Source organism: Mastomys coucha, unplaced genomic scaffold, assembly GCF_008632895.1.
Source record: "Mastomys coucha isolate ucsf_1 unplaced genomic scaffold, UCSF_Mcou_1 pScaffold5, whole genome shotgun sequence".
Classification (NCBI taxonomy): domain Eukaryota; kingdom Metazoa; phylum Chordata; class Mammalia; order Rodentia; family Muridae; genus Mastomys; species Mastomys coucha.
In genome coordinates, this window is record NW_022196911.1 from 114,509,861 (window position 1) to 114,536,692 (window position 26,832).

The following is a 26,832-nucleotide window of genomic DNA, read 5'->3' on the forward strand; positions in this document are numbered from 1 at the left end:
TCCTCTCCTCTCCCCCTCCCCTCCCCTCCCCTCCCCTCCCTTCTTCTCTTCTCTTCTCTTCTCTTCTCTTCTCTTCATTTTTCCCCTCAAAACAGGGTTTCTCTGTGTAACCCTGGCTGTCCTGGAACTCACTCTGTAGACCAGGCTGGTCTCCAACTCAGAAATCCACCTGCCTCTGCCTCCCAAGTGTTGGTATTAAAGGCGTGCGCCACCACCGCCCAGCAAATTGTCAATTTTCTAACTTCAGTGTTTTTTGTTTGGTTTTAAATTTTTTTTGTTTTGTTTTTCGATTAAAATGTATTTTTAAAAATATGTGGGTGGGTGCTGTTTTTCAATTTAATGTAAGTCTGTGTACCACATGTGGGCCTGTTGCCTGCAGAGGCCAGAAGAGGGCATCAGATCCTCTGGAACTGGAATTAGTTAGTTGTGAGCCACCATCTGGGATTGAACTCTGGTCCTCTGCAAGAGCAGCTGGCGCTCTTGGCCTCTGCTATCTCTCCAGCCCACATCAAAGCTTCCTTTTCTGGTCTTCTCAGTTTTCTAAGCAGTTGGGCTCAGGAACTGGTCACCAGAGACAGGGTAGGTTCCCCCATCTGCTAGACAGGCATGAGCGGTGAGCTAGTCCACTGGAGGCATCGCTACCTGAGGTTGCTTAGCATCAGGCATGACCTGTGTATTGAGAGAGCTCTCAGGACCCCCAAGCCTTGAGCTCTGATGGAGGCTAGGTGGAATACCATGCTTGTCGGGACATGCCTCTCACTGTAGGAATGGTGTTCTTCTCAGCAGACTGGCTGGTACCTGTGTGTGCTCCTATGGTGGAGTAAAGGTCTTGACACAATTATGGCAAGACTGCCCCGTGTCGTCTCTCCAGAGGTTGGCATCTGCACTGTTCGCATTTGCTTGGGGGTGGCAAAGGTGAAATGTAGCTGGGGATCCACCTCATTACCACAGGTGGGGACCGTGTCCCTGCAGGCAGTGGCATCTCCCCAGATGGCCTTCCTGCTCCAGCCGGGCTTGATGTGTTACCAGGACAGTGAACCGTGCATGGTCCAGGCAGCATCTTCTTGCCCAGCCTCCATCATGGAGGCGTGTGATGGCCTCTTAGGCAGGGGAGATGGGGCTGGTTCTCCCACCTGCCTGAATCACTTGAATGGTCTTCAAAGGGACACCAGCAAGGATTCTGTGAGGACAGCTGCACTAGATGGTGACCACCAATGTCAGCAATTGCTAGTATCAGGCATGGCCCCTGCATGAGCCTCAGGCCAGGGTGTCTTAAGGTTGCCCACAGGGAGGGACCTTCTCTCCTGACCCTGGGCTTAGTGTCCCACTTGCATTTGACACCCCCTTCTCTTCCTCATGTATCCCGGGCTGACCTTGGACTTGCCGTAGAGCTGGGGGTGACCTGACCTTGCCCTCCAGGTGCTCCTCCTTGTACCTCCCAAGTGCTGTGGTAACAGCCACGCACCATGAGCTTTACTGAGCTTTCTGTAAGGGATGGTAAGTAGCAAAGGACTCCTGAGGCACATCTGGTCCCAGCTGACTTCCGTTTGTCCTCCTGCGACCCCAGAAGCAGCAGGCTGAGCAGCTTGCCTGAGATAGCCCAGTACACCCAGTGTGCGCACAGATTCACGCCTACTTCTCACTGGCTTGGCACTAGTTGCCACTCCAGAGCAATGATGGGTTCCCGCCACCCTGTCAAATTCTCTGCAGGCCAAGTTCACTCACTGCCAAATATAGATAGTGCATGGCTCCGTGCCCTGGCCCCTCAGCCTGGGAGAAGTCCGGGGTCTGTCTTTTTGGGATCCACAGTCTTTGTTGCCATTGAATCGGGATCACCCAGAGTAAAGTAGAGAAGCCTGGGATCTTGGTGTGTACGGCCCTCTGGCCTTTTCCGGAGAAATGCCGGGTCTGAGCCCGCTTCTGGGGTGGCAGGTACTGGTATCCATGGGAGGTGGGGACTGCAGCCAGATGTAGCTTAATAAATGTCCAAGCTCCAGGGACTTACAGACGTATGTGGCTGCCAATCCCAACTGGGTGACAGCTGCTCACAGAGGGGCTCCTATCTAGTGGGCTGTAACTCTAATTTTTTTCAAATCCTATTTTTTTTAAAAGATTTATTTATTTATTATATGTAAGTACACTGTAGCTGTCTTCAGACGCACCAGAAGAGGGCCATCAGATCTCATTATGGGTGGTTGTGAGCCACCATGTGGTTGCTGGGATTTGAACTCATGACCTTCCGAAGAGCAGTCGGCACTCTTCCCCACTGAGCTATCTCACCAGCCCTCAAATCCTATTTTTAATGATGGTTCTTGAACACTTTAACCTTCCTTCTAGCCCACCACCCACCCGTGGTGGACCTGTTAAGAAAGGTTCTTTGGAGCAATCCCTGCCTGTATTGTCTAGAAATTGGCAGTTCAGTTCATAGGTCAGCAGCGGCAGCTCAACCCATTCGTAAACATTTCATGGAAATATCAGCAGTCCAGTTGTGTAGAGTCGGCTTAGCAAATGGGATTCGGCAGTGGTGGCATCACCTGGTAAACACAGCCAGGCCCCAGCCTAGGCATGAGTTACCAGGAGGGACCAGGGCCAACAGGAATGATGGGAAAAGTTCTAGGCTGTGCCCCTCTCAGCGAAGCAAAGATCGGTGGAGTCTTGGGACCAACAGTGCGGAGCCAGCTCTATAAGCCAGCCTAGCTCAGCCCCCGTCAGTGTCCATTGAGTCCTATTTATACCCTCCAAACATCACACGTCCTTCATGTGTCTTGCCTCGGCACGTGTGTCTGTCTCAGATGACATCACTCTGCCAATCAGGCCAAGTCTGCAGAAGGGGCAAGAAACCGTAGCACACCACCAGAAGTTTTTTGGTGTGGGTTTTCTGCTATGGAGTCCCGACAAATGCAGCTCAACTACCACGGTGTAAGGTGGACCAATACATGTAGGTCATTAGCGAAGATCTTTCATCACGTGTCCTTTCCCATGCTTGCTTTAGCAGAACAGCCTCTTTCCTGTGTCTGCTTCAGCTAAACGTCCCTTCACGAGTCTGCCTTGGCCTTTCACCTGTTGTCCACTTCAAGAAAACACTCCTTCACATGTTTGCAAAACACCATCCAACACAATTGTGTTTCCGAAGGACCCTGAAGTTTCCAGATGGCCAGCAGAGCATTCCGACTCCAAAGTCTCGTCCCACACCAGGTCACAAGCGGCCCCAGGTTTTACGCAGCACAGCCCCTGTTGGTGTGCAGTCAGACTCCTTGCACCTGCCTGCCAGAGTTGAAATCCTAGACGTTGAAATCCAGGGTCCTGTTTGTATCAGGTGAACACTGGACCACCCAGCCACACCCCTCGATTTTTTTTTTAAAAAGATTTTCTTTATTTGTGTTATATATATAATGAGTACACTGTTCCTGTCTTCAGACACACCAGAAGGGGGCGTCAGATCTCATTACGGGTGGTTGTGAGCCACCATGTGGTTGCTGGGATTTGAACTCAGGACCTCTGGAAGAGCAGTCAGTGTGCTCTTAACCACACTGAGCCATCTCTCCAGCCCCCCCCCCTTTTTTTTAAAGATGAAGTTGCCCTTGTTATCTGTTATCAAACTGGAAATCCTCCTGCCTCAACTTTATGGGTGTAGCTGTGCGTGCGCACCTCCACACCCACCTGAAATCAACATGCACCTGCCATCTGCAGCCCCTGGCATGTTTGGGGGTTGATTCCCATTAGAAGCGGCTCATCTTTCTCAGGGATCTTTGAGGTCCCCCTTCCCCAAGCCTGGGTCTGACTCTAGATACTGGCAAGCCCGGGAAGCTCTGGAGTTGCTGGGGATGAGCTTTTCCAGATACGGTGGGAAAGCTGACAGCTGCAGCTGCAGGGGAGAGGTGAGAGTGTGTGTGTGTGTGCGCGCGCACTTGTGTGTGCGCGTATGTGGTGGGGGGGTAACAATGCTCAAGGGCCTTGGTGGTCACTATCTGCACCATATCTACCTCCGCTTCTGAATAAACCGCCTTTGCCGCTTTCCCGTGTGTGCAGTTTTCCAATTCTCTGTGGTGACGCCAGGAACCAGAGATGCCTGGTCCAGGCAGTGAGCAGCCCCCAGGAATGCAAGGAAGGGGCGGTCATGTCCCATGCCAGCTGGCTGGGGAGGAAGGGGCGGTCATGTCCCATGCCAGCTGGCTGGGGAGGAAGGGGCGGTCATGTCCCATGCCAGCTAGCTGGGGGTGCTTAGTGCCCTGCGCGCCTCACCTTGGGGTTGGCTTCCAGGTAATTGTAGAGCACGTTGATGGAGATGGTGAGGTCCCCATTGTTGAAGGGGTATGACCGGTTCCAGCCCTGGGCACCAAACTTGCGCCTCTCAGCTACTACAGCGTGAAAGTAGCACAGAGCGAAGAGGATGCACTTGAACTCGATCTCCTTGGTGCACATCTCCAGGGTGTCCTGTCGGGGTTGGGGGGAGAGGAAGCCAAGAGGGATGATTCTACAGGGATGCTCAGCTCTGTCCCTGCCATTGACTGACTCCACCTAAACTAAATCCAAATCCCTCCCAGCACCCACAGGGGCACCCACCTGAAAACCCAGCAAGGGCGATACAGGGCCATGTCCTCCAGGAAATAGACACGACTGGGTTCCTGGTTACGTGTTTCCAATATGATATACTTTTTTTTTTTTTAAACTCTGGGTCTTGTATATAGCTCAGGCCCAGCTGGAACTCACAATCCTCTCTCAGACTTGTGGGTGCTGAGGTTACAGGCACACATGCCCATCCTTAGTATATATTTAAACTTAATGTATTGTGAATGTGTTCGGCAGGGTATTTGTGGGTGCGTGCACTTGAGCATATAGGTCGGAATCTGTTCTCTGCATCCTTCAGCCCTGTGTGACAGTCGTGTGCTTGCGTGTAGGTTCTGCGGCTTGAACCCACATTATCAGGATTGGTGGCGAGTGCCCTTACTTGCTGTGTAATCTCATGGGCCTCCAACATAGCCTTTAAGAACAATTTTAATGTACTCTTATTTATTAAAAAGAAGCTGGCCGTGCACCAATGGTACCAGCACCCGGGAGTCTGCAGGCTTGCTGGAGGTGAAGGCCCCTGGCACTACTGATGGCGCCCTGCCCGTCTGTCACCCACAGACTTCTGCAAGTAGGAAGGGGACACCCCAGGCTTCAGTTGAGCATGGCCTGCAGTGTTCACCACTGCCCTGTGCACCGGGGAGGCTAGCCTCCACCACCTCTCTCTGTGTGCTTCCTGTGTCCACACCCCTCGCCAGGTTGTCTTCTGCCAGCCTAGGTCCTGGGCTGCCCATCAGCTGTTCCTGCACCCACCATGTGCTCTTTACCTTCAGCCCTGTGTGACAGTGGTGTGCCCTTTAAGAGCAGGTTGTGAATGGTTTGTGGTAGATTCCTAGTCCCTGTATTCTGTGAGGTATGGAAGTTCCCTGTTTCTCAGACGGTGTCCTGTCTGGGTAGGCTGCAGCCTGAAGAAGCAGTGTGTGCCTACAGAAGGTTACAGCGGAGGCTGGTGAGAGCAGGGGGCTGGCGGGGACAGTGGCCATGGGGATGCCAGAGTGGGGGGACTGTGAAGCTGCATCGGAGACTGATGAGAGCAGGGGGCTGGTGGGGACAGTGGCCATGGGGATGCCAGGGTGGGAGGTCTGTGAAGCTGACTTGAGGACTGAGAGGCTAGGACAGAGGGACCCCGTGTGGAGGCAGGAGGTAGCAACGCAGCCAAGCAGGCCTGGTGCTCCCTGAAGCCCTAGGGTGCCGGGCAAGCGCCTGCATCCACCTTCCTCTGTGGAGGGAACAAGAAGCCATCAGGGGAGAAGGGCTTGATCACATGACTACCTTATTTAGGGCAGTATCAGAGGACATGTGGTCATGGAGCTGGAGCTCCAGTGGGGACAGTCCCCACCTGTCTGTCACCCACTGCCCCAAGCAGCAAGCCTTGGTGGCCTCAAATAAGCTTCATACCTCCAGGGTGGGGTCAGGGTCAGGGAGTACTGTGACCCAGGATAGGATGGGGCCTCCACAGTAATGACGAGCGCCCTTGCCAACTGACAGGGCGGTGATGCCAGCAAGAGGCCACGCTGCATCCACAACTTCAGTGGCTGCCGAATTTGCCCTTTCAGGGACATACTCTGATGTGACATTAGTGTGCTGGTGTGTTCGAGATGTGACATTAGTGTGCTGGTGTGCTCTCGTGGGTGGGAAGCCAGCTTGGAGGAGTCTCTGGAACTTAGAAGGACATCTTAGCTTGCTGGGCCTGGCCTTGCGTGGTGGACCCACCCAGTGTCACCCTCCCTACCTGAGTGAAAAGATCCAGCGCCTTGTGCAGATTGGCGTACATGCCCGTGGGTGGCTCGTTAGTGATTTTGATGGCGTTTTCTAGGATGCCCTGGGGAATGATGTGTGCCTCAGCCGTGGGAGCAGGCTCAGCGCTGATGAACACTCGGTAGTCCTCGTGGCTGCCCGAGCTGAAGCGTTCCACCTTCTTGTCCAGGATACTCAGCCATCTTGCCACCAGGTGAATGTTCTGTGGCAAGGAGCACTGCCTCAGGCCTGGGTGGACCCCGCTGGGCCCACCCTGTCAACCCTAACTGGTGAGGAATGTTCCTGGTAACTCAGCCTTAGGAGCCACCTTGTTTGCCCTGCTGGGCTCACAGCATAGACAACGTGGTCCCCAGCACCCCATTAGAGCTGTAATAGGGTCTGGAGGGGCTCTGTGCTGGGGAGCCATAGAGGTGGTGCCTCTGCAATGGGAGGTTCTGTCCCATCCCCGGCGATGTGACCAGGGTGGCCGAAGAGCTCTCACCTGCAGAATGACCCAGTGTCCTTTCTCGGCAGCCACGTCCAACGCGTTCTCGGCCACCACCTCTTGTCCTTGCCCCAGGGACACGTTGTGGAGTTTCCCATTGTCTATGGTAAATCCCAGTTTTTTCCCTAAAAGGGGAAAAACAGGAAAAGTACAGGAGTGATTCAGAACCGTGGTTCAGGCACTGCATTCCACAACCGGGAACACCACACGCCTCCCATCTTGTTTATTGTGGGGTGGAAACATATCCCGTAACATGACCATGATGCTTCAGCCATCTGGAAAGGTGTGGCCCGGGGACATTCGGGAAACTGGCCCTGCTGTGTGCAGCTGTCTCTCTGGTACCACCATCACCACCCCAGGATGCCTTGTGACCTTGAACTCCCTTCTCCACCCCCCTTGCCTGGCACTGCTGTCTGCCCTCCGCCCCTGTGCGTCAGCCTGTTGCAGGCATTCCATGGAAATGGGACGGCACATGCTGAGACCCTCACCGCTATCATCTCGTCTGAGCTCTATGCTTCCCACTTTCGTCTGGGAAGGAGCGAGGACGTGGTTGATGGAAGCCCATAACAAGCTCTGGCTAGAGCATATTAATCTTCTTTTATTTTTTCAGATTCATGATGGGTAATTTTCATTGCCAGCACGACTAGGTATAGCTTCACCATGGAAAAAAATCCCTTCTAGATAGGTCTGTGAGGGTGTTTCAAGAAAGAAGGGAGGCCCCACCTCAGTGTGAGTGGTACTGTCCCTATGGGCTGGTGTCCTAGCAAGGCTGAGTAACAAAGACTGCTTCTCAACCTGTGGGTCGAGACCCCCTCGGTCATGAACCATCTTTCCGCAGGGGTCACTCGAGACCGTCGTAAAACACAGTGTTCCCATGACGATTCATGGCAGTAGCCAAGCTACAGTTAAAGTGGCAGTGAAAATAATGTTTTACAGGTTACCGGTCACCACAGCAGAGAGGCTGTAGTAAAGGGTCCCACGTTAGCAAGGTTGAGAGCCGCTGAGTGAAGAGAACTGTGTGGCGTGACCAGCCGCCTCATGTTCCCTTCTAATTGTACCCAAACAACCCTTTCTTAGGTTTCCTTTTGCAGTTTCCCCGCCCCCCACCCCCACCCCCGCTCAGCTGTGATAAAAGTAACCTAGTCAGGGCTGTTTCTGTTAGCATCAGGGCCTCCAAAGCCTGTGGCATATGGGCGGGTCTCACAGACCTGTTGCCAGGGCAACAGCCACCATATTCCCAGAATCCATTGGGCTCACCTCCCACCTTTACCTTTGGCCACTATGTCAGAACCCATATATATATGGGGAACATTCCTCCATCTCTCCCTCTCTCTCTCTCCTTCTCTCTCTCTCTCTCTTTCTCTCTCTCCCTCCTCTCTCCGCTACTGCCCCCTCTCTCCCTCTCAATTAAACCTCTTACACGTAGAACTGTTTGGGCCTAGTGAGTGGCATGTCCTGATGAGACCCGCCGTTCTAACACATCAGTTTCTAGTTGGGAGAGAACAGGCAGGAAGGTGTCTTAGTCAGGGTCTCTGTGGCTGATTATCACACCATGACCAAAAGCATCCTGGGGAGGAAAGGTCACAGTTCATCACCAAGGGAAGTCGGGAACACAACAGGAGCCCAGAGGTGAGGATTGAGACAGGGTTTCTCTGTATAGCCCTGGCTGTCCTGGAACTCAGCCTGTAGACCAGGCTGGCCTTGAACTCAGAAATCCTCCTGCCTCTGCCTCCCAAGTGCTGGGATTAAAGGCGTGCGCCACCACTCCCTGGCTCAGTTTGCTTTCTTATAGCACCCAGTCCACAAGCTTAGGGTGACACTGCCACAGTGGACTGGACCTAGATCCCGCCCCCGCCGTCAACCACCAACCAAGAAAATGCTCAACAGCTTACCCACAGGCTGGTCTGGTGGGGACACTTTCCCAATTGAGGTTCTCTCTTCCCAAATGACTTTGGCTTGTGTCAGTTTGACATAAAACTAGCCAGTACAAAGGCTTGGAGGTGGGCCTGCTTTTTAATCTTTTAGGGACAGACTTGGCCTTGGACTGGAAGGTGCCCTGGTAGCTCTGGGTATGGCATGCCCTCCCCTCTGCCTGCCCTGCCTCTTCCCACTGCCAGGCTCGTTCCTCTACCTCAGCACTCCTTGCTAGTTGCTGGTTTTGAGCTCCATCTCTAGGGAGTTCGGGGTCCCTCCGTGTGGTTTGGATGTGTTTCCATGGGGGCCCCATTTCCGGGTCGGTGCTTACCGAGGGCCTCCACGTCTTTGAGGGGGTCGACCCCCGGGGACAGGATGAAGAAGATCGGTGTGGAGGGACTGCTTTCTTCGTAGGACTTGGAGAACTCCACGCTCCGGCCTTCTACAAACTTACCGCCCATCTTCTCTTCCACAAAATTCCTAAGGGGAAGAATACAGGCTCCATGGGACCACAGGCAGCTGGGCCCCGCTTGAGACCAGGGCTAGGGCTATGTGGGTGGCTTCAGCCCAGGCGGGCGGGCCATTCTGGGTGGAGTTCCTTGAGGGAAGTGGCATCTTGCCTTTTAAATTTTAATCAATTAATTAAAAATTAATTAATTAATGTTTTGAGAGATGGTCTGGAGTAGTCCAGTAGCCCAGGCATGACTTTGCCATGTGGCTGTGACCCCTCCTACCTCTGCTTTCCAAGTGATGGGATTACAGGTTGCTTGTAAAGTCACACAGTGCTGGGGACTGAACCCGGAGCTCTGTGCATGCGAGGCCAGCACTCTCCCAATGAAGCTGAATCCCCACCTTGCGTTCATCTGTGCTGGGCACCCAGCGATACGCTCCTCCTTCTATCCCAGAGGCTCAGGGAGTAGGATGAGGGATGCTGCCCTTGATCTGAGGGGCCTTCAGGGTTCATGTGGGACGGTGAGGGGAGGAACAAGCCCCGCCCAGAAGGCCACCTTAGAGCGGCTAGGCTCCATGTTTCTAACCCAGCTGTGAGGGTCTTACTGCCCATCTGAGATGGTCAGGCACCTTTGCTTGTCCAATGCCCCTCCCTCACTAATTCAGGGTCCTTCTTCTACTCCCCCCAGCTCATCTGTATTGATGCTTATCCCTCTCATGGTCCCCTTCTACCCCACCGATCCTGGCTTTGTCCCTTTCCATCAGAGAAAAACAAAACAGAAAAAGTCCTCATATAGTAAGTACAAAGGGCCCATCTTTGTCCGAGGGGGTTTCTGTGGGGATGTGAGTGACTTTGAGGAAACCTGGCTATGTATAGGCTGCATGAAAAGATGGAATGGACAGAAGCCAGACCCTCCTTTCTGAGCCCGGGCTCTGGGATCTTCCTCTGTGCTAAGCCCCTCTCTTCGTTGCCCCTCCACCACCCCCACCCCTGCCACACACAGGATGACTCTTAAAATTACAACTCTACATTTATGATTGGCACCTAATTGACACTAACTTTAGGCATGGAAGGTTCCCCTGTGCCTTTCTTTTTCCTCCCCCAAATGTAAGAGACCCCGTTTATATGGCCAGGGAGGATTATGCTTTCAATCTTAGAGCCTAATGTGGGAAATTCTGCTTCTCCCTCCCGTGTTACAGAGCATCCCTCTATACAAGCCAGGAGGGCCTGAGGTCCTGCTGTTCACACCCCGAGAGTCTACAAGAACCCAGGATCAGGGCCCAGGCATGGTCGGTAAAGGTTCAGCCAATAAGTGCCAAGTAGGCACAGGCCTGGGGTTCAGCCTGGGCACAACATAAATCTGGGCACGACTGTGCACGCGTATAAGTCTAGCCGCTGGAGGCAGGGACAGGAGCAGTAGAAGCTCAGACTTCGTGACTATGTAATGAGTTTGAGTTTAGGGTCAGCCGGGGCTGCTGGGGACCACATCTACAACATAAAAAGGAACTTAGATCTCAAGGTCCGAGTATACCACCCAATGGCTGTGCTAGCCAGTGGCCCCCACTCAGCTCTGTCCTCTGAGGTAGGAGAGGAGCTAAGATGGTCAAGTTTCTGGGATTCCCCGGGCTGAGGCCTGCTCACTTGACAGCGTAGGTCATGCGGTCCGGCCTCATGCAGCGCACCATGCAGAGCTTCTGCAGAGCGGTCTTGTTCTTCCATTCCTTGGGGAAGATCTCCTTCTCGGGTGCTTCTGACTCCACCAGCTTTTTCCACCGCTTGGCGGAGCCCTCAATGTCACTGTCCAGGTTCTTGAACTCATCCATCTCCGACAGGGCCTAAGGCAGATGTGGGTGGCGCAGTGACCATGTGCACACTGTGAGTCACTGGGCACCTTCCCCAGATGGCCCTTAGTGGGTGCTGGGGAGAGGTGTCAGGAAAGCTGGAGCTCTGGGGAGGGTGACAGAGTGGCCTGTCACTAAGATCACCCTGTCCTTCCTGTCGACTGCAGGCCAAGCTTCTGTGGGGCATGTGGCCTGGGGACTAACATCAGCCCCTCTCCCTCCAAGGAAGGGGTTGTCAGGGAGAGCTCTGTAAAAGCAACTTTTATTTACCTGATGTGACCGCTGTCTCGAAGGCTCACTGCCTCTGTCTGCTAACCTAGGTCTAGTCCTGGAAGCTTCTAGCCTCTGTACAGTCTTATCCAGGTCTAATCCTGGAAGCTTCTGACTTCCGTACGATCTTATCCAGGTCTAGTCCTGGAAGCTTCTGGCCTCCATACAATCTTACCCAGTCTAGTCGTAGAAACTTCTGGCCTCTGTACAATCTTATCCAGGCCTAGAGCGTTTTCAGCCTCTGAAGCTTACTGCTGAATATGCTCACCCTTTGTGGCTCTTTCTGAACTCTGGCTGGCTGGCCAATGCAGCTATTCTGGCTCAAACTCCTTTCCAAGCCGATTGACTCAATCTGGCATCTCCTGAAATTCTCTGCTTGGCCTCATACTAACTTTGGCAATCTGTTCCAATCTGGTTTCTTCTCATTGTCTGGCTCCTTCTGTCTTCCCTGTTGTCTAGCTTGTTCTCTCTGCAACCTGTCTGTCTCTGTACAACTGCCTCCTCCCCCCCCCCCCCCCCCCCCCCCCCCACTCAAGTACTTTTCTTCTCCCCGTGAGGGTTAGGCACATTCCTGTTCTGTCAAATCTTTCTCTGATTTGTCACTTTGTCCACCACTCAATTAGACATGGGTGCTTCCTTCTACAAACTAAGTTTACCGTCGTCATTGTTTGGGATTAAAGGTGTGTAAGGACTGAGCCACACCACAACTAGAAACAGGTGTTTTTTCAGTAACTAACACAATCTCGGGGTTTACAGTGTGATCACATATCTGACAGTGTTATCTTGCCTGGGCTCCTGCCTTCCTCCGGTCAGTTTGGATTTGAAACCTGGGACCTGAGGGCTCTTGACAATGAATCTGGGCACCTGAGGAACAGCCAGACCTGGAACAGGGCAAGGCTGAGGGACACTGGCACAGGGCAGCCTGGGACTGGCTGCAGGTCCCTCTGGACTCGAGCAGATCAGTGGAGACCGAAGATGTTACACGCACCGCAGATACAGGACTGCCTGTGAGCCGCACTCATCCTGGCTTCCACCCGTAATGGGGTGCAGGCATCTCCAGCACTGGTTGGGAGGGGTTCGGTACGGAGTGCGAGGACCTACCTTGATCCCGCCCCAGCTCTGGTGCTGCAGGAAGTCCACGGGTGACACCACGCCTGCCTTGAAGGGGAACCGCAAAAGAAAGTCCAGTTCCACTGGATTCAGCTCTTTCTTCATGGAAAGGACCTGGGGGCGGAGCGGGGCGACAGCGAGTGCCTTTCGGTTTTGTGTTTTTAAATCAGGGCAAAACACACGTACAACTCATCTTACACTACAGCACACAGCCCGGTGTCATCGGTACACCCACAAGGGATTGCAGCCACAATTTAGTTCTAGAACATTCGTACCAACCTAAAGGAAGAGCCCTCTGTGCTAACCCTAAGGAGGTCCCAGGCTGCACCAATATGTATTGTAGGTGGCTGGGAGATGTCTCCATAAGTAGCCTGCATTGGGGTCTTTGGGCATGGGGATATGGGAGTGTGGGAGTGTCTGAGTGGTTGGGTGGAGTGAGATGTCCCACTGTATAGTCCTGGCTGACCTGGAGATCATATAGCCTTGAACTCACAGAGCTCGGCCTGCTTCTGCCTCCTAAGTGCTGGAATTTAAGGGGTGCACCGTCCCAACTGGCCTATACTGGAATCATGATCCCCATGTCAGTGGTTGCTGGGGAGTGGGGCCAGGTGTGCCGTTGCTCTGGGAGATGGTTTGTCAAAGGGAGTCCACCTTGTCCTCTTCTCTCGTGGCGGCAGGATGACCCGTACCAGCTGTCGCAACCTAGACCTTGGTCCTTCCAGTCTCCAGAGCCAGGACACATAAAGCTCTATCACATTGGGCAGTCCTTTCAAAAAGGACTGAAGCCATTGTCCATCTGTCTATCTGTCCTCTCTTTCTTCATCCCTTCTTCCCTCCCTTCTTTCCTTCCCAGGAGGGCCTAGCTCTGTTTCACAGCCGATGTTGGCCTCCTGGGTTCAATGTTCCTTCTGGCTCAGCCTCCTAATTGCCTTGTCTCTGGGCTCGTGCCACATGCCCACTCAGCTGAGACAGGCCGTTTAGCCAGCTGAACCGAATGCGGGCCTTTCAACAATTGTGTCAGCGCGCAGACTCACATGTCCTCCCAGGCTGCCTAGCAATGTTGACCTAGTGGGTATTCACCAGACCTGCTTAGAGGTCCTGCGAGTCTGCAAGCGAGGGGGTCGCCAGTGCGAGTGTATAGGCTGCAGCTTGGGTACCTGGAAGGTGACTTGAGCCAAGAAGATGAGCTTGTCCCGCTCGAACAGCCCGCGTGCCGTGTACATGTACACAGAGTAGGTGATCTCGTCTGTCAGATTTATGACGCGCTGCTTCACCTCGTCGGCGGGCGCCGTCCTCTGGATGGCTTTCTCAAACACCACGTTGAAGGCCTGGGGGATGGCCATTGTGAACTCGAGGACTCTGGCTGATTCTGACTTGGGTCTTGGGGGAAGGGTAGGGCAGAGAGACCCACTCCCACAGCACCACCCTCTGGCTCCTGCCATCTCGTGTGCTCCCTGACCTGGGGCACCCTGCTGCCGACTCAGAACCCCAGGCTCGTGCCCAGGGTGGCTGACCTTGAGCGAGAACTGGTAGATAGGGTTGATCTTGTTGAGGTCGTTCAGGATAAAGTAGAGTAGGGAGGCCCTTGCTGCAGCTGGCCGGTAGTTCTCCCGAGCCTCGTTGATCTTTGCTTCTGTGATTTTGGCCTCTTGGACCTCGGGATGGATGAAAGGGGACCGCCAGGGAGACAAGCCACTCACATGAGGGCCCCACTCCGTCCCAACCCTTCATTCCTCCCAAGTCCCCTAGAAGGCCTTTAAGACAGCAAGATGCTAGCTAGCTCTCTCTGTCCACTGCTGTGATGGAATGTCCCTACAAAAGTGACTTGGGTTGATTTGGCTCACAGTTCCAGGCCTATTATTGTGGGGAAGTCAAGGCAGGAACTTAAGAGCATTGGAGCAGGGAGCAGGGAAAATCAAGAGCAGGAAGAGGCAAAGGCTCGTGCCAACAACTCAGCTAGCCTTCCTCTTATGCACACTCTCTGGGACTGCCTGCCTAGGGAATGGCGCCACCCACAGTGGGCTGGGCCTTCCCACATCAATTAACAGTCAAGGCTGTCCCCCACAGACATACCCGCGGGACAACCTGGCCTACTTAATTCTTCATTATGACTTCGTGGAAAGTCGAAACAAACCGTCACAGGCACCCAGGTGTACTCATGCAGAGGGCTGCCAAGGCGTCTGTGTGTCCCTGTGGGGACGGGCCTACCTTCTCCTCGATTTCATTGGCTGTATGCTTGGTGGTCTCTAGGTTTTCCACCAAGGCAGTGTCTCCCAGAAAGTTCCCCGACGCAGCGGATAGCCGAGCCAGCAGAGAATCTTCCAGCTCCTTCAGCACAATCTTGAACTCATTCTGAGATTTGGTGAGGTTTGCCTACGGGAGCAGCGGGGCGCCAGGGAGCAGAGCAACAGTCAGCTGGCCCTGGTCTAACCTCTGCTGCCAGGCCTCAGAGTGGAGGCCGGGCCCCGCAGCAGGAGAAATGATACCCAGCACGTAGGGTGCCACGGAGGGGCCAGCTTCCACTCCAGGCTGCCAGCCCTCTTGCTGTGGATACTGAGAGCCATTGTGTGTGTGTGTGTCTGAGACAGAGCTGAGGAAGTGGCCGGCACAGTTGGCTACACTTTGTGTGTGCATGCATGCATGTTCATGCTTGCAGTCATGCATGTGTGCATGTGTGTGTCATGTGTGAAGGCCGGCCGGAGCATCAGACTCAGTTCACTTTTTTTTTTTTCAAGGCAGGGTTTCTCTGTGTAGCCCTAGATATCCTGGAACTCACTCTGTAGACCAGGCTGGCCACAAACTCAGAAATCCACCTGCCTCTGCCTCCCAAGTGCTGGGATTAAAGGTGTGTGCCACCACTGCCTAGCCACCTTTTTTTTCTTTTTAAGTTGGGGTCTCTTACTGAAACCTGGGACTCACCCATTAGGCTAGACTGTCTGTGGGGGGGCAACCAAACTCAGTCCTCAGACTATGCCTCAAACATATTACTGTGTGAGCTATGTCCCCAGGCCAGAACCCTACATTTTCTTTGTGTCGCTGAGGGTTGAACCAAGAGTTTCAACATGCTAGGCAAAGGCTCTGCTGCAGTCTCGGGCAGACATGAAGCTGCTCTAGGGACTGTCTTTGATCTTCAGGGCCATCTTCAGGGCCATCGGTTTAGAACTGAGTTTGGGGCAGGGGAAGGACTAGTGTCCTTGGCTGAGGTCCCAGGAGCTTGGGGACATGTGTGGCCGCGTGAAGCCCATGGTGCCCCACGGGCCCCACCTGGCCCACTTCTGGTGTTTGTCAGAGGCAGTTACCTTGAGCTGTTCAAGATCCGGGCGCTCCTTGGCCACGACGGCGGCCAGGAGCTGGTCCTCAAGCCCGTCTCTGGTGACCAGGAAGTTAATGAGCGTACACTGCGCTTGCATCTCGGGTTTGTAGTGGGGGTTGAAGTACTTGGTATGAAGGATCAGGCGGAAGTTGGGGTGGTACTCCACCTCCTTGTCGCCGATCCTAATGAACCTGGCAGGTGAGGAGCAGAGGCAGGCAAAGCTTAGCTACAGGGCCAGGACGCCCCAGCTTGGTGGCCCATCCACGCCTCCCGTAACCCCGTTGGCTGACAGGCAGCTCTGGGGCTGGAGGAGCAGGGGACCCCTGGAGGCCATGTCTGTCCTTTCCTCTGTCTGACAAAGGCTACTTGGTCTGTGTAGGGGCATTCATGCACCTGGATGGAAGCACTGCTAGCTCCAGCTCCTCCCACCGTCCGTGCTGAGTACCAGTGTGCTCTGCCAAGCAACCCTGCAGCTGCCCGTGGGTCACTCCTCCCAGGCTCCAATCCCTTTCTCTCCGGGTTGGGCCCACCTCTCTTCCCCCAGCCCCAGTCCCCTGCAGTCTTGAGTAACAGCATTCATGGGGGTGGGGCTTGTCAAGAGTCCACTACATTGGGATGTTTACACTGAACATCTCCCTGGCCCTGGGCTTCTTGCAAGCCCTAGCACTCTAAATCTGCTCTAAAAGTTGATTTACTCCCTCTGTATTATAAAAACAACTAACTAGTAGGTCCAGTCAATGGAAGGTCCAGGCAAGGGAAGGTTACTCAGGAGAGAAAAGGAACGGAGTACTGAGAGGTGCTAGGGTGTGGAGGAGCCCTGCCAAGGCGGTGCTGGAGGAGCCCTGCCAAGGCGGTGCAAAGATCCCGACAGGGGTCCATGTGCCACTGATGCCCAGAGCTGGCAAAGCCACCAACACAGAAATATTGCTTAGTCGTGTGGGGTTTCTTGTGGGATGATTAAAACATGGGACAAGACAGAGGTAGGGGTTATACAGCCCCGCACATGTGCTGCCAGCCACTGAAACACACACTTTACTGTTGTGTTCCTTACCATTAAAATGAGGGGAGGGGTGGAGGGCAAAGGAAGGCTCAGTGGGTAAAGGGGCGTTTTGCCAAGCTTGGCACCCTGGATTCAACCCCTGGGACTCACGTGGCAGGAGGAGACAACCAGCACCCATATGCTGACCTTTGACCTACAGTCCTGTGGCATGCATGTGCCCACATGTACATACACAAGCCAGGTGAATAGACGCCTGCAAAACTGTTTTGAAAAACTGAAAAGGGAGGCCACAGCCCTCCCCGAGGAGCTGTTGGCAGCTAATGGCCACTCAGGGAACAGGGTGTGTGGGTGGTTCACTTTATTCAGTGTTGTGATCAGTGCTTATCTGCCCTTGCGCCAGTTAATGACCTGTGCTCATGCAAGCAACCCTAATTAAACTCAGTGGGCCATTAAAACAAAGGGCCGGAGAAATGGCTCAGCACTTGTGTTCTTCCCGAGGACCTGACTTCAGTTCCCAGCATCCCAGGGTGGCCCAGAAGTGTCTGTAACTTCAGTTCCAGGGGGCCTACCACCGTCTTCTGGCCTTTACAGGTACTCGGCATACACATACGCATCCATCTGTGTGTGTGTGTGTGTGTGTGTGTGTGAAGGAAAGAACTGTAAGTCTCAGGATTTTGAAATGTGTGGGGAGAGAGGCCAGGCACTATGAGAGACCCCACATGGTCCCTTGTCCCTGGGGTGGAGCTGGCCTTTTCAGTCCCCAAGGCACTTGGGTCCCTTCTGCCTTCTCAGCGCTTAGTGAAGGGAGGCCCTTCACTGCTCCCCCCAGCCGGGGCTGCCCTGGGAGAGGTTCATCTTGGGTGGGGGTGGGGTGGGGCCCAGTGGGCTTGGCCCCTCACCTCCCCTTTTTGATGGTGTTCCTGCCCAGCAATGGGTCCAGCACAGGGTCTACAGTCTCGCCAATGTTCTCGATGAGTAAGGTGTCACCTGCTGAGATGGCCTGCTCGATGATGTCCAGGTAGCTGGGCACGGAATAGAGATGGGGCGTGTCTGGGGGGCCATGGGAAGCAAGGGAGGCCCCAAGAGGCAGCCCTGGCCCTGTTGGAAGGATGTGTCCAGGGAGCTCACCAGCGAGTCAAGACCAATTTCTCCTTCCCTAGTTATCCGTGGGCTTACAGGTTGGGTTTTGGGACCTTTGGGTAGGAGCCTCAGGGACAGTGGGAGGTGAGGGTGGGAGGGGTTCTCCCCGCTCTGTTTTAGGGCACCAGGAAGCTGCCTGGCAGCCCCTGTCATCCAGGCAGGAGCACAATGCAAACAATGCATGAGATGAGAGACCAGCCTAGAGCCCCACAGCGGGACAACGGCCAAAGGGCTGAGGCCTAGCTGCCCGCCCCTGTGGCGTGGAGAAAGGAGGCTGATCTCTTTGCTGCTGGGGCAGCATTCATGTTTGCAGACTCAGTAGTCAGCTCAGGGCTCAACATGTGTAGGTGAGCACATGTTCCTTCCTGCTTGCCCTCACATACTCACATTCAGGGATACATGTACATGCACAGCCCTGGTCAGTGCCGGCTGCACCCTGGGCCCCCAGCTATCTAATAAACACAGAAGGCCCAAGGCATAGCCATCTACCTCACTCACGGGACGCTAGGCGCGTGTGTCCACAGAGACCTGGAGAGCCCCGCCACCTTCCCCACCCTGCCCCACACCAGCTGCACCTCTTCTGCCCCAGGCGGATGGCCTGCAGCTCACTGCCATATTTGGTTTTGATCCACTTGATGCCTTGAAGCTGGGCATCCACAATCAGCGGCCAGCGCTCTGTGTTGCATAAGATGGTGGCATTCTCTGTGGACATGCGGTCGCTGGGCAGACCCTGATTGTTCCAGGTGGCCACGTCTGCGTCATCGGTGAGCAGAGTCAAGGGATCCAGGCCCTCTGTGATGGGGATCGGGACCTGCGAGGGAGGGAACCTTTCTGTGTCCGTCCACCTGTCCATGTCTCTCTCTTTCTCTCTCTCTACTCCTGTGTGCGTGTGCGTGGCCTGGGAATCAGACCTAGAGTTTTAGCTTGGCAGCAAGGTGCCTCACCCACTAAGCCATTCTGCCAACCCTCTGCCTTTTCTTTCTTTTCTTTTCCCTTTCTTTCTCTCTTTCTTTCTTTCTTTCTTTCTTCCTTCCTTTCTTTCTTTTTCTTTATTTCTCTCTCTCTCTCTTTTCTTCCTTTCTTTCTTTTTCTCTTTCTTTCTTTCTTTCTTTCTTTCTTTCTTTCTTTCTTTGAGACAGGGTTTCTCTGTGTAGCCCTGGCTGTCCTGGAACTCACTCTGTAGACCAGGCTGGCCTTGAACTCAGAAATCTACCTGCCTTTGCCTCCCAAGTGCTGGGATTAAAGGTGTGCACCACCACCACCTGGCTTTAATTTTCTCAATTTAATTTTATTTACATGTATAGTGCTTTGCCTACTAGTCTGTGTACACCAAGTGTGCGTGCGTGCCCTTGGAGGACAGAAGAGGGCATCAGATTCTCTGGAATTGGAGTTCTGGGTGGTTGTGGGCCTCCATGTGGGTGCTGGGAACCCCACACAAGTCCTCTGCAAGCGCAGCCAGTGCTCTCGACTGTGGAGCCATCTCTCCAGGTGCACCTGGCTTCTGCTGTGAGGCAGGGTCTCCCAGTGAGCCTGGAGCTCACTCATCTGGTGAGTCTGGATGGCCAGAGAGCCCTGGCTTCACCCTCACACCCCAGCGCCTGGGGTTACAGGTACACACTGCCACAACTGTCTTTTTTTATTAACCCATGAGCGCTAGGGATCCGACTCAGGTCCCCACGCCTTCGTGACAAAACACTCCACAGACTGAGCCATCTCTCCACGGCTCACTTTGTGTCCAGGTCCTGAAGTTGGTCCTGGCCACATAAGCTGCCGATTGAGCTAGCGGAGGAGGCCTCTTTCCCCAATGCTTGGAGAAGCAGCTTTGTGACATGCCAGAGATGATGTCAGTCCCAGCAAATAAGGCTGACGGAGCCCCAGTGAGGGCACAGTGTGGCTGCATATCTGCCCTGCGGGGAGCCCCTCCGTCTCTGAGTCATAACCACTGTGGTGTGTCTTACCTTTAAGTTATTGAGGTAAGGGATCCAGAACTTTTCCATCAGCTCATTCCGGTACTTTTTGGTGAAGTAGCCCACGTAGGAGACAAAGGCAGAGATGAGCAGCACATCCCCACACAGGGTAACGCCCTGGCTCTTGTAGTTCTCCACGGACTCGGCCCAGCGCACATTTTCTGAAGCCAGTCCCCCCACAAGTCTGCCAGAGTACAAGGAACAGGGGGTGTGTCTGGGTGAGCTCGATAGCACAGGGACGGGGCTGAGAGCTGGCTGGTGGGCCCGTCTATGTGGACCGCCAGCTGGCAGACAAACTGTCACGTGGACTTGTGTGGACAGCAAGGTGACCTGAGATGCCCTGGTGCCCACACCGTGTCACCAAATGCTTGCCTGACTTAGCAGCAGCCAAGATTTGGAGGGAATTCATAGGAGACAAAAAACAGCACATGTGAGTGACACTTGGGGGTGCTGCATCTGCCCCCGTGCCCTGGCAGCGCCACCTGTGCGTCCCTTCACTGTGATCTGCTGGCATGCTCCGCTGGCAGGCAGGGGCATCTGTAGGACAATGGAGCATCATGGCGCTGCTGGCCTTGTAGGAGTTCCAGTCTGTGTGTGGAACCTCATAGGCCACCAACTGGAAGCCTGGTTGGTGCCCAGTCCTAACTGGTATCCAGCGGGTCTGAAAGTGCTGGCCCTGGTTAGTGCTACGTGCAGGTGCCATGCCTGGTGGCCTTGCTGGCCCAGAGGTGGCTCTGGTTTTCTAAACTGATGAGGTCACCTCTCTCAGCCAGGTAGTTGGGTTACATCTGTGCCACTAGCTGAGGTGGCCTGAGACCTTCTCACAGCCCCTGAATCATGCCAACCACTGAGTCAATCAATGGCTGTTGGCACCCAGGAAGGGAGACAATAAGAAAACAGGTGTTTGTGGGATGGACTCTGCCACTGGAACTCAAGTGTTGGAGATTGGTTCTAATGCCTTAACTCAGTTGGGAATCTGCATGTCCAAATGCTGAAGGTCCTTGTCACTAATTGATTTTTGATCGATCAATAAAGATGTCAGCGGCCAGTAGCTGGGCAAAGAGAGACAGGGCGGGACCCTTAGAGTTTTGGGGGCTAGAACGCAGGGAGGGGGAGGGAGAGTCACCATGGCTTGGGGGAAGAGAGAGCGGTCAGTTTAGAGCTGCAGAGGAAGATCATCCAGAATGTAGGTGACAGGGAAGTGCCCCCCGGGAGGGCTGCCCAGAAGCATCCTGGGTAGCAAAGACCAGTGGGCCTCCAGAAGGTAACAGGGCAGCGAAGTTAAAAGTAGATTCAGATGGTGTTGAGCCAGGAGTGCCGGAGGGAAAAGTATGTTAGCCGACAGAGGCTTAGAATTGCCCAGCCTCTGAGTAGCCAAGGCATTTCAAAAATGTGTGTGTGTGTCTTTCGTTTGAGGATCCAAAGAATTCCTAGGCGGGTGGCTAGAAGCATGTGTCATGTGCTAGGAGCATAATGAGGTACAGCCAAACTCCAGAACTGTGTTGTCCCACCATGAAGGCTGTGAATCCTGTGTGCTTACTGTAGACCTGTGGGTGACAGGCCTGTACAGGTGCATTCTGTTATAAAATACACACTGGGGCCTGGGGTGGGGGGGCACACACCTATAAATCCCAGCATCCAGGAAGAAGGATCAGGAGGATCGCTGCAAGTTCAAGGCTAGCCTTGGCTCCATAGTGAGACTGTCTCAAAACAACAGAGCTATGGTTGTGGCTCAGTCAGTGGAAAGGTGGCCTGGCCCACACAAGGCCATGGGTTTGATTGATACCCAGCGCTGCGTAAATCAAGCATAGTGGTACCTGCCTGTAACACCAGCACTTGGGGAGTGGACTCAGGGGGATCAGAAGTCCACAGCCATCCTCTGATACATAGAAAGTTTGAGGCTAGCCTGGGCTACATGAGACACCGTCTCAACAACAGCAGAACCATGGTGGGTTTCCAGGGCTTGGAGCCACAAGGTAACTTGGCAGTGATTCTCCATTGATCACATGTGGGTGTGAAAATGGTTTAGAAACAGACATAAAAGCAATTTCTCTCACACCGCTTTGGTGTAGGGCTTCCCAAGTGTGCAAAGCACAGATGTGGGCCGTATTTGATTCCTGGGACCAGCGCTCCCCTGCAATCCAAATCCATGGCAGTGTACAGCAACGCTCGAATTTGAGCGTGCACAGACTACAGGCGATAGTAAAGTGGCCAGCATGCCCGTCCGGAAGAAACATCGTGCCTGTCTGAGCACAGCCAGCTCCTTTCTTGTTCGCGGCCCAAACCACACACATCAACACCTACTTACTGAGGTGTTGTAGCAGGCTAGAAAGTCCTGACTGCATGTGTTAAGGTGGGCAGTGGTCATGGCCATGTCACTGACTAATACCTCAGACCCTACCCCCCCTACCCCCGCCCCCGGGAGTTGTAATGCTTTCCTGGGTGAGGCTCTGAGCGAGTGTTGGCAAAGCTCTCCTTGGGGGTTGAGGGGCAAGTGTGAATAATGACAGTGTATGCAGAGACTGGCCACTTTAGCTTTTTGTGCCCCTCCCCTGCATAGTTACGCTATGCAGCTATTAGCTGTCCAGGACGCTAATTCTACTGAGTTAGATTTCGGTGCTTCATCCACAAAGACCTAGATATCATTCCCCAAGGACATTGGGACACATGCTGCCTGAGAGCAGGTGACTCTGGACAGGTCTCTGGGCAGGCCTGGGCTCCTGGGTTCCTTCGGAGAGCTTGACCCTTTTGGGGTCTGGAAGCAGGAGGCGTGGCCCTGGTGAGGGGCTGGCTGGCTACCTGTTAGCCAGTAAGATCACCCTGTTGGAGGCATGGCCACGGTGAGGACCCGCCTACCTGTTAGCCAATAAGATTACCCTGTTGGGGGCGTGGCCATGGAGAGGACCAGCCTACCTGTTAGCCAATGAGATCACCCTGTTGGTGGCATCGGCCTCCTGCTGACACTTGATTTTCTCAGCTGTTGCTTTTTCAAATGCTGAGGTAAGGTTGTTCAGGTTGGCATTGAGTTCCTGAAAAAAATCAAGTTGGGGGGATGTTCCCAGCTCTCGGAAACTCAGGGCCTCGAGGGGCCCAGCATTCCCCTCCCCCACGCCCATAATCCCCTGGCTTGCTCCGTGGTGCCTTCCTAGGTCATTTAATAATCCATGACCACGGGCTGTGCCAATGTGTTTTAAGCAGAAACATTGACTGGCAGGGAGTGCGTCTCACAGGCCCTCCCGGCTGGCAAGCACTTACTGCAATCTTGTTTTTGATCCGGGACAGTTTCTCCTGCGCCTCAGCCAGCTCAGCGTTGGCCTCCTCCAGGGCCTGCCTCTTGGGCGCCACGTCGCAGTAGACCTCGTAGAAACGCACGATGTTGATGCACCAGGAGCACAGGCCCGCAGCGGCTGTGGACTTGGAGCGAATGAACTCGGGGTCAAAGGTGGGGTTGCCTTGGTATGGCCTGGGAGGAAAGCAAGGGTGCTGAGCAGAGCCATGACAGGACACACGCCCTGGTCCCCGCGCCTGGCAGCTGGTTCTGCATCTTAGGCTACCCTAGTCACGCCAATGGCAACAGCACTGGGAGATACAGTTTCTTTATATTTATATTTATTTTGATGTACGTGAGTACACTGTTGCTGTCTTCAGACACACCAGAAGTGAGATACCATTACAGATGATTGTGAGCCACCATGTGATTCCTAGGAATTAAACTCAGAATTTCTGGAAGAGCAGTCATTGTTTTTTTTTTATTATTATTATTATTATATGTAAATACACTGTAGCTGTCTTCTGACACACCAGAAGAGGGAGTCAGATCTCATTACAGATGGTTGTGAGCCACCATGTGGTTGCTGGGATTTGAACTCATGACCTTCCGAAGAGCAGTCAGTGCTCTTAACCGCTGAGCCATCTCTCCAGCCCTCTTCTTTCTTTTTAATATTTGTGTTGAGTGAGTGTGTGTGTTTGTGTGGGTGTATTCTTGTGTGTGTGTGTGTGTGTGTGTGTGTGTGTGTGTGTGTGTTGAGACAGGATTTCTTTGTGTAGCCCTTGTCGTCATGGAACCTTCTCTGTAGCCCAGGCTGGCCTCAGACTCAGATCTGCCTGCTTCTGGGATTAAAGGTGTGTACCACCATGCCACCCAGCTTTAAAATGTTATCACATTTTATTTGTGCATACACAAATGATCTTTGTGTGAGTTCCCTTGGTGTCCACGGAGGACGGAGGACAAGCTGAGAGAGTCATTTCTCTCCGAGCATAGCTTATGAGTCCTGGAGACAGAACTCGGGCAGCCATGTGTGGTGTCAAGCGCCTTACCTACCTGTAAGTAGGCAAGCACCCGTAGGTGAGCCATTTCACCTGCCCCACGCGTTCCCTGTGCCTTAGATTATTCCACAGTGGCCACGTAGTTTCAGTATTTGAACTGTCTCCTTCACAAATAGGGGTTGGAGATACTGAAGTCACAGGGTGGCCTTCTTTTCTAGCCAGGGACAAGTGGCACCTGAAGAAGGGTCACTAGAGGGCATTAGACTAGGACATATATGTCCTGGAGTATTCACAAAAATGGGAGTGCCTTTGGAAATGTCAGTGGGGTCTCAAGTTCCAGGGCTACCCAGAGAGGCCCCCACAGTGGGATTACATACAGCGGAAGCCCCGTGAGCAATCAAGGTGTGGTAAGACTGTGTCTGTGTGCATGATGGTAGCATGCGCTGGTACACCCTGTGTGGGACTGAAAGGTAGTGTGGTCTCAGGTTGAGCTGAGGCTGGAAGCCCTGGAGACCCTGAGGGGACAGTCGGAGCTTTGCCTGTTCCTGGCACCAGGCCCCTGCCACTAGCCCAGACCCCGTAGAATTGTGGCCATCGGTCATGCAAGGACAACACCCCAAGCCCCTTCCCATGTAGAGGAACCTGTGGTCACACAGGCTCAAGACAGCTCTCCGTGGTTATGAGGTACATAGAGGCCTGGAGGGCATAGCCTAAGCTTTCCTTCCCAGACACTCCTCCCTGCAAAGGGTATTCAACCTCAGGCTCACCATCGGGATTCGCAGAGGGGGAGCCATGGAGAAGGCCTTTGCCTACAGAGGTGCTGTCTAATCTCCTGGAGAAGGCCTCTCTGCACTCCCAGCCATGACTGCCACCAAGCCCAAGCCTACAGTCAAAAGCCAAAGACTCTCCCCGTGGGGCCAGCTGGAGCGCCCCCCTTTTCTCCTGGGCCCCGGGCTAGATCCAGCCCACGCTCTCAGGTTCCATTCTCAGCTCTCTTTCGCGACTTCCAGCAATGACTGGGTGTCCAAGAGCTTGGGAACCCCACAGCCCCGAAGCAGTTCTGGCTGTCCCTCACCTCAGACTGCACTTTCTCTCACCCCTGGAGCAGTGTCCTGGGGCTTCGCTACAGCCCACACCTGCCCTGGTGATGGTGTAGGGTGATCGCAGTCAACTTCCTGTGTCCCGCCTCACTGCAGAGTGGCCAGTGGCCGTGCCCTGTGGCAGAGTGGACGTGGGACCCAAAACCCTACAACCCTGTGGTTGTGTTCCTATGTGTGTGTATATATGTGTGTGAGGCCAGCTGCTCTTTGGGCGTGGCTGACCTGGCCCTGTGGCCCTAGGTTGTCCCCTCTTCAGACTGTCAGCTATATATGTGGGAAGCTGTGGTTTAAATAAGCAGTTGTAGGCCTGTCTGTCCCAGCTCCCTTCCAGTGGGGGACAGAGGTGACAGGGCTCTCTGGACTGAGGCCATCCTTTGGCTCCACTCCCCTGCCGTAGCTCCAGGGCTGCCCTACCACTTACTTGAAGGCCTTTAGGCAGGCCTCGGGGATGTGCTCCTTGTCAAACCTCTTCAGCGAGTCCAGGAATGTGTCCACCTTGCCCATCATGATCTTCGCAGCCTTCCAGCTCTTGTCCTTGGGGATCTTGCCCCCAGGCGCTGTCAGAATCATGACAGCAGCTGTGACATTGACCACGGCGTCTGGCGGCGATCCGAAGGACTTCAGCTCAGTCAGGTTGTTCTACAGGGATAAGCACGTGAGTGACCGTCACCCCTGAACACCACCTGGCCATCCCAGCCCCCTTTCTTTCCAGTTCCTGTGTCACCTTGTTCAGGGTATCCAGGGCTTCTTGTGCAGCCAAGAGGGCTGGCTCGGCCTTGGCCAGGTCTGTTTCACAGGCTTTCTGTTTCTCGGTAACGTTCTAGAAGGGAGACAAACAGGAAAGCTCAATATAGGCCTGTCCAAACATCCAAGTACATATACACTCATCCATGCATGCATCCACCCACCCACCCATCCGTCCCTCTACCCACCTACCCACCCATCTATCCATCTATCTACCCACCTACCCACCCATCTATCCATCCATCTACCCATCCATTCATCCATCCATCCACCCACCCACCCACTCACCTACCCATCCACCCACCTACCCATCCACTCACCTACCCACCCATCCATCCAAGAAGGGCATATAGGAGGATGGGGTGAATGAGGTGAACTCTCTTCCTGGCTAGAGCCAGGCCCAGTGCTTGAGTTCCTCCCACGGGACACCATGTTGTCTTCATTGGATACCCCAGTCACTAGTGTCTGTGGTGTGCTCACTCATGAGACCAGCCTCCCTTGTCTTGTCTACTTGGTCCTTGCCTCTTGCTCTCAGGTGGGACCAACCATGTGCTGAGGGACTTGGGCTGCTCAGTTGGGATTGGGTTCTTCTATCAGCTCCAGCTCCCAGGACTGAAGGGAAACCCCAGCCCTTCTCTCTCCCTCTTCACTTTGAGATGACATAGGATCCTTTCAAAACCAGAGCGTTTCAGAACAAATCACCCGTCCTTGCCATTCACATGAGTATTCATTCACTCATGCACGCAAGTGCTAATTCCTTCATGAACACGAGCACTCACTCACCCACTCACCCACCCACCCACTCACTCACTCACTCATCCACCCACTCACCCACCCACTCACCCACTCACCCACTCACTCATCCACCCACTCACCCACTCACCCACTCATTCATCCACCCACTCATT

The 26,832-nt window shown here is 54.0% G+C and overlaps 1 protein-coding gene across 4 annotated transcripts in view; it reads right to left on the reverse strand.

Moving 5' to 3' along the window:
- The window catches only part of Dnah17 (dynein axonemal heavy chain 17), a 125,251-nt gene that overhangs the window by 6,400 nt on the left and 92,019 nt on the right, over window positions 1–26,832 (reverse strand). For all 4 annotated transcript variants that reach the window (XM_031354916.1, XM_031354913.1, XM_031354915.1 and 1 more), the window contains 17 exons: window positions 25,905–26,000; window positions 25,602–25,819; window positions 23,070–23,277; window positions 22,728–22,843; window positions 19,806–19,998; window positions 18,423–18,658; window positions 17,607–17,729; window positions 15,694–15,898; window positions 14,603–14,767; window positions 13,909–14,049; window positions 13,552–13,722; window positions 12,386–12,508; window positions 10,815–11,008; window positions 9,054–9,202; window positions 6,806–6,933; window positions 6,299–6,526; window positions 4,243–4,434 (listed from right to left, as the gene is read on the reverse strand). In XM_031354916.1, the coding sequence (XP_031210776.1) occupies window positions 4,243–4,434; window positions 6,299–6,526; window positions 6,806–6,933; window positions 9,054–9,202; window positions 10,815–11,008; window positions 12,386–12,508; window positions 13,552–13,722; window positions 13,909–14,049; window positions 14,603–14,767; window positions 15,694–15,898; window positions 17,607–17,729; window positions 18,423–18,658; window positions 19,806–19,998; window positions 22,728–22,843; window positions 23,070–23,277; window positions 25,602–25,819; window positions 25,905–26,000 (2,886 nt within the window). The remainder of the gene's footprint in view (window positions 1–4,242; window positions 4,435–6,298; window positions 6,527–6,805; window positions 6,934–9,053; window positions 9,203–10,814; window positions 11,009–12,385; window positions 12,509–13,551; window positions 13,723–13,908; window positions 14,050–14,602; window positions 14,768–15,693; window positions 15,899–17,606; window positions 17,730–18,422; window positions 18,659–19,805; window positions 19,999–22,727; window positions 22,844–23,069; window positions 23,278–25,601; window positions 25,820–25,904; window positions 26,001–26,832) is intronic.